Source organism: Apis dorsata, unplaced genomic scaffold (assembly GCF_000469605.1).
Source record: "Apis dorsata unplaced genomic scaffold, Apis dorsata 1.3 scaffold_73, whole genome shotgun sequence".
NCBI classification, from domain to species: Eukaryota; Metazoa; Arthropoda; class Insecta; order Hymenoptera; family Apidae; genus Apis; species Apis dorsata.
The window spans coordinates 1283660-1291355 of NW_006263371.1; the positions used below are offsets into that span (position 1 = coordinate 1283660).

The following is a 7696-nucleotide window of genomic DNA, read 5'->3' on the forward strand; positions in this document are numbered from 1 at the left end:
CAATTCTCGAAAGCAATTCACGATTAAAAGCTTCAAAAATTTCCTTAATATAATAACACCTCTTCAGATTCTTCGAATCATAGAATTCGTTTATAAGATATCGATCGTATCCACTTTATAAAATTATGATCCAAAGAGTGAAATTTTATTTTAGACCGTAAAACTTCGAGTCGCGATACTTCCTAGCTTTAATATATACATGAATTTTTTACGAAGATCGAAGGATGTTATATTTTTTTTATCGATTCGACAAATTTTGAGGAATATTCAAATACATGTGATTTTTCCCCTACAATTTGCACTCGTGACTTATATACAACAACGTTACTTCACGTTGCACATGTGAAATAGCTCGTAGAGCGTAGGGTCCAGTCGATTGGATGTGAATTGGATTTAATTCGCGGAATCTTTCGATTAAATAGAGCGTGAGTTAAATATGTAACTCACGTTCGATCCGTTAACGGATTATAATAGAATATCGAATAGTAGGATTGGAATACATATAATGGAAAAACCACGACGAATTCCACGCCAATTTCATCTTACGTCGTACATCGATTTTCTGTCGTCACATACGCGGATATATTTAATTAAACGCAACTGGAATACCATTTAATTAAAATGGTAATTTCGTTTATCTCTAATTCTCCTATATAAAAACGTATGCTTTAATTTTTTGTACCACCATTATTGATCTTTCATTTTTCAAACATTTCTCGTCGTGCCTTCCTTCGAATGGGTTGTGCAGAATCGAAGTAATTGCCATGTGTGTTTTACTTTTCGGTGTACACAACGTGTTTACTTTTATTTGGACAGGGATGACGCAAATGGATGAAAATACACTCCCGTGACGCATGAACTCCACATTTTTTTTTCTTTTTTTTTTTTTTTTTTTTTTTTTTTTTATCTTATCGGCGGATAATCTGGAAAAATGTGTTTGCCCAAACGGGGAACGGTTTGAAAATTACGTGGTTGTATCGTGAAAATACTTGTATCAATCGTGTATCGTTTGAAAAATGTACGATTTTCTACTTGTTTCGTTCTCGTTGATTAAAAATCGTAATATAGGTCCGTTGTGCCGCGTTTCTTTTTACCATTTTATGCTAATCACAAACTGCGAATGAAGTTTGTGCACACGGCGACATCTGGCGATAGAGTTTTATTCGATAACTCGAAGACTGTATTAACAATTCAACATTCAGAAAATTCAAATTCTTTTTATCAAATTTATAGGAATGTATATTAATATTAATATTTGCGTTTTATTAAAAATTTTATAACAATACAATAGAGTAAAGTTATTAACTTATTAATTTTATATGAATTTGGGTTTTTTATGCAATTTGAAACGGTTTATTTTTCTTTCATTCATTTTTTTTTTTTATTTTTTTTTATTTGGATTCGTAGTAATTGTGTTTATTTTATATTTGGATGGGAAATTGAAAATCTGCGAAGCGGTATATTTGTGCTTTTAATTTAAATTGATAATGAAGTTGTTATCTCAGTTGAGTTGAAGATATTGATTGGGATTCTTATACGAATTCACAACTTTTATAACGTTTCGTGAATTCGATGAAACGAACAACAAGGCGATGATACTATTTTTAAAAATAAATGTAATATTTCTTTCTTTTTTTTCTCAGAATATTTTTTTTTTTTTTTTCAAAGAACAAATGATTAATTTGTTTTCTTTTTTTCTGTTATAGAACTCGAACAACCAAGTCGCGCTTCCTGGACAGAATCAGGTGGCTCAGACACAAGCAGAGACCCAAGGGGGGCCCAATACCGTTCTCAGAGTCATCGTCGAGCAGATGGTTTACCCAATTTCCTTAGACGTACTCTATCAGGTAAGTTATGACTTCTGTTTCTACATCGATTAATTTCTCGTTTACCTTAATTGGAAAACGATAATTGGACATGTTTTACCGCTTATCAACGTAAGATTCAATAATTTATGCGTTCTATTGATTCTATTTTCTTTCACCGTTATTCATAGAATTTTCATCTCTGAGAAAATTAGGAAATATCTCACCAAAAAAAAAAATCGTAGAATTTTGAAGCATTTATTTTAACAAATTTTATCAAAACCGTATCCAATTTCTAGAACTTTAAAAATTTCGAATTACGAACGTGAATTATTATTTACTTCTGAAGAATAGAAGAAAACTTCTATCTCAAAAAATATTAGAAAAGAATATTCTAAAAATTCATCGAACGTTTTTCGAAAGAAGAGAAAGGAAAAGAAAAAAAAAAGAAAGAAAGAAAGAAAGAAAAGAGAGGAAGCAGAAATCAAACAAAACAAAGTTTCAAATTTTTTATTACATCGCGCAGAATATTCACCTTGAAAGAATTCAAAAGAGAATCGGCGAACGATTGCGTGAAATTTATTCGAAAACAACACGAGAGATTGTGCTCTCGCGTGGTAAAAACGGTCGAAATCGGCGGGAATAATGCAGGAGATGGGAAATTAATCGGATTTCGCGGCGTATCCGGCGAATTCGATTCCCGATTAATCGGATATTTTCTCCTTTCGCCAGTTCGCGCGTGGATTACGATAGAAAAGGGCCGTGGCATATTTCGTTCACCGATCTCGCTAGATTTTTTTCCCCTCCCCTCGTTCTCGTTAATGGAATATTAAACAATCCCGATATAACGCTTACAGTTTCGTTGCAAATCATCCAGCCTCCCGATTCTCAATTTATTATTTCGACGTTCGTTTCCCTCGTTCGAAACCAATGCATTCGATCATTTCTCATCGATTTCGTATATATTTTGATGAACATTTCATGAATATTTTCATGCAACTTCAATTCATTTTACGGGTAAAGATTGAGGTTAGGATTGCTTTCTCTCGTCGGGCGCCATTTTCTTGAACAACATCGCGAAATGGCGGATGATCTTGAAACGGTTGGTAATGTAGGAAATGTCGTCATATATTTCAAATTTCACGGATTATTCGTGCAATTTTGTGATTTCAATGAAAATAATAAAAGTTTCGCAAGCGCCATTTTCTTGAACAAGGTATAACAAAATGGAAGACAGTCTTAAAAAAATCGATAATAAAATATATATACAAATTGTATGAGTGTATATATATAAATACAAAAAAAATTTTTGTTAGAAAAAGAAATCAATATAATTATTTTTCACTGTATTGTAATAAAATTACAAAGATAAAAGTAGCAGTCGTAAAAACGTTATGTGGGATTAACGAAATTTTATCGTTCGGATGGAAAGAGAATTATTTCATAAATGTAAAATATAATTCTACAACGTTTTGGCAAAGTAAAATATTAACTCTTATTAAATATTAAATGAATAAAAAGGTGGATATAATGCATACTTGTAAAAAGTATAATGCAAACTGGTGCCCTGAAAGTTATGGAAGCGTGTTACCCTTGAAAGTATTTATATTCGTTCAAAATGTTAGGATTTTCATGATGCCAACGTGGAAAAGTTCAATAGTAAATCATCTGGTTAGTTCCTCCCTTTCATCGACCTAATCTTTTACAAATTTATTCTACGTTTCACAACATTCATTTCATTCTTCTCATTCGTTCTCTAACGCAACGCTTATTTATCTTTTTCCATCTCTTTCAATTACCTTTAATACAAATCGTATTGTATACAAAATAATACGCACATAATATACGATATAAGCCGTAGAACGAAACGATAAGACGATTATCATCGAGTACTTACATAAATACACGAACGGATGCACACTTTTACACTTTTACACTTTTAACGTGGGGGGATGCATCGCCATCAGATAGGATGCTTCGTCGCGTCATAAAATATGCAATTCATATGCATTGCGAATTGTGCAACGAAATTTATGACACGTGGGATGCTCCAGCGATTGTATCGCGCAATATCGAACACGTCGACAAACGTTACAAAGTGTGGATAGATAGAAAATTTTTGCAATTGGTATGTGTACAATACACAGCCGTGTGCACAGCCCATTGTATTAATAGATTACGAATAGATTATGTCGCCGTGTTCGAATTAATTCTAATTGAAGGGCGTTCGTTGCACATCGAGCACGGTTGCAACGAAGCAAGGACGAAAACGAGCGATTGATTGTCATAATGCGAAGTCATTGGAACACGCAATTGCGTGGAGCGATCGCGTTACACGGTTCGTCGCACCAATTTTGCATTACGAATTCGTAATAAGGAAACGGGGCCCCCCCGGGGTGGATTACATATTTACGGAATTACGAATAGCAATTAACGATGCGCGGGAATTATGCAACGTGGAACCCGGCGTTGTTATTGAATTAATTCACCTGTTCCGAGCCCAGAAACCGATTCTCGCGTCCGATTAATCACGTTGAACGATGCTCGATTAACGACTCGATTAAAATTACCACCCCATTATTCTGCCTATTATGATGATGAAGGTTGTTAAAAAAAAAAAAAGAAAAAAACGTTCTATGGATGATCTTTTATGTTTTTTTAATAAATAAAAGATTCGTTCCTTCTCGATAACTTGTACAATTGGAAAACAAAATTTTTAGTGAGTAAGATTACAGTAATAATCGATTAATAACTCGATTAAAATTATAATATATAAATATTGCATTATTCTGCCTATTATGATGATGAAGGTTGTTAAAAAAAAAAAAGAAAAAAACGTTCTATGGATGATCTTTTATGTTTTTTTAATAAATAAAAGATTCGTTCCTTCTCGATAACTTGTACAATTGGAAAACAAAATTTTTAGTGAGTAAGATTACAGTAATAATCGATTAATAACTCGATTAAAATTATAATATATAAATATTGCATTATTCTGCCTATTATGATGATGAAGGTTGTTAAAAAAAAAAAAGAAAAAAACGTTCTACGGATGATCTTTTATGTTTTTTTAATAAATAAAAGATTCGTTCTTTCTCGATAACTTGTACAATTGGAAAACAAAATTTTTAATGAATAAGATTACAGTAATAATCGATTAACGACTCGATTAAAATTACCAAGGTATTATTTTACCATTTATGATGATGATTGTTAAAAAAAAAAAAACGTTTTATGGATGATCTTTTATGTTTTTTTAATAAATAAAAGATTCCTTCTCGATAATTTGTACAATTGGAAAACAAAATTTTTAGTGAGTAAGATTACAGTAATAATCGATTAATAACTCGATTAAAATTACTATTGCATTATTCTGCCTATTATGATGATGATGGTTGTTAAAAAAAAAAAGAAAAAAACGTTCTGTGGATGATCTTTTATGTTTTTTTAATAAATAAAAGATTCTTGATAACTTATACAATTGGAAAACAAAATTTTTAATGAGTAAGATTATAATAATATCGATTAAAATTACCAAGATATTATTCTGCTTATTATAATGATGATAATGATTTTAAAAACGTGTCTTATGGTTATTATGGATGATCTCTCGTCTTTTTTTAATTAATAAAAGATTCGTTCTTTTTCGATAATTCATACAATTGGAAAACAAAATTGAAATTTTATATTTAATAAGATTAATAAGAAAACAAAATTTTGGAATATTTAATAAAATTATAATAAATAATTGGAGAAAATTTAATTTTGGTATATGAAGGATTCAGAAGATAATTAATGTAAATCACATTTATTTAAAAATTATTTAAATCCATCGAGTTGATACTAAAATATCGAGATAGTTATTTAATTGATTTGTCAAAAATTTGAATGATAAAAAGATTTTTTCACTAATCGATTTATGAATCCTCCACTGCAACGATACTAATTTAGACAGAATATAATATTCATTCGTATTTTTCAAAATAGAATATTTTCCTTTTCTGAATTCTGAATTCTGAATCCTTACTTTTTCACACAGAATAAATTTAATAAAATTAGCCAATTAGTTTAATTGGCGTTTAATTTTTCAAATGAATCTGATCACTGAACCGCGATAAAAAAATATCACGATGTTTCGACAATTTTCGCTTATCGAGAAATCGATTTCGAAAGGAGCGCACCCCTATACCTTCATCAACATCGCGCGCACGCTATTGTATTGTACAAACTTTCTCTGTCGTTTTTCTCGTATCGATCATTTTCGATACGAAAAAATAGAAAATTTGCACCATAGTGAAAAAAGGGGGAGGTGGAGGAATAGGAGAGAAAAGGAACAAAAGAGCGATTCACCGTGGGGAAATGTGCAATAAAAGTTCGGATAAAGGAAATGTAAAAGACAATGCCTATTGTAAATACAGTACAGTTTTTTGTTAAAAATATAAGAGCGAAATGAGAGTTATAGATAGATATATACAAAATAAAATAGCACAGATTGCTCCATTTCGTTTCCTCCTCCTCTCCTTCTCTCTCTCTCTCTTATTTGTTCCAAGAATTACTCGAAGAATATATATAAGAAAATTGGCAAATTATTTTTCCCTCGAGTGAATAATTTAATCAATATAATCGATAATTCGTAACTCGATCCATACAGGGAAAAGTAGAAAAATTGTTGTTTGTTCTGCAACAATTAAACAATTACATTTTATTTTAAAAACAAATTATGACAAATTATGTCGTGACAAATATCTCTGCCAACATTATATTTTATTTATTTCGTGTAACGTATTCGCCTCGTTCAAATTAATTTTCAATCGATCGAACTTCATTATTAAATAATAATGAAGTTGATAATGGAATACGTAATGTAACATTTAATTGAAAGCGCCCATTTTCAATTAAGGGGCCATTTTTGCGCGATAATCGTCTCTATTTTCTCGCTATTTGAAGCGAGGCCCGGAACATCATTCGATTGGATCCACGAATTCGGGAATTGGATGCCATCTTTCCGGCTGAATATCGCGCGTTTTCATACGTGACGTATGCCAAACATCGCGTGGCCCGTTCTTTTTTGTTGAATACATGTTTAAAAAGAAAAAGAACGAAAGAAAGAAAAAGAGAGAAAAAGAGAGAGAGAGAGAGGGAAAGGGAAGAACGTGGGGGGGGGGGGGGGGGGGGAGGGGATGGCTTTTAGAAAGATTCTGAATGAAGACTTCGCGGGTTCGCGAGGAAAAATGGAAAGTGTGTCGTAAAAAGGGCTTTTTGCTTTCTTTTCCCATTTTTTTTTTTTTTTTTTGTTTCTTTCGCTTTCCTCTTTTTCATCGTTTTATGTGCGAGACGAAATAAGGTTTTTTCGGTTCGAACATGGGAGGACCATTTGTCGACCACGCGTCCGAAAAAGATTCTCTTTGTTTATTTTAGCTTATCTTTGATTTATCTCGGTTTTTATATAAGTATCAAAATATAAAAACACAAAGTAGGATGTTCCAATGTTGTAATGTTTTGATGAAAATTTTCTGAATATTCGAAAATTTAAAGGGACTCTTCGAGTTCAAAAAAGTCGAGAATAAAAAGAAAATCGCATTATCAGCTGCGCTTTTCAGTTATTAACGATTAAAAAATAATTCCTCGCTGTAAGAAACGTTTTCTTTTCAACTTTCGATTATAGAAAAGAACAAAGCCAAGAAATATTTTCTTTTTCCTATTTCTTTATTTTCCTCTCACTTTACCCTAAAAAAAATCCCTCCTTAAATTTTCGATATTCAGTATTCCATCATGCATCCTCCCTCCCCCAATAAAACCGTTCTTTGTACCATTGTACGATCCGAATAATTCAACGCGGGAAAGCTTCGATCCCAAAAAAAAAAAAAAAAAAAAAAAAAAAAAAAAAAAAA

The 7696-nt window shown here is 31.6% G+C and overlaps 1 protein-coding gene across 21 annotated transcripts in view; it reads left to right on the forward strand.

The window, feature by feature from the left end:
• The window catches only part of LOC102680558 (polypyrimidine tract-binding protein 2), a 503794-nt gene that overhangs the window by 455892 nt on the left and 40206 nt on the right, over nt 1–7696 (forward strand). For all 21 annotated transcript variants that reach the window (XM_006610297.2, XM_006610300.2, XM_006610301.2 and 18 more), the window contains one exon: nt 1707–1847. In XM_006610297.2, coding sequence (XP_006610360.1) covers nt 1707–1847 — 141 coding nt within the window. The remainder of the gene's footprint in view (nt 1–1706; nt 1848–7696) is intronic.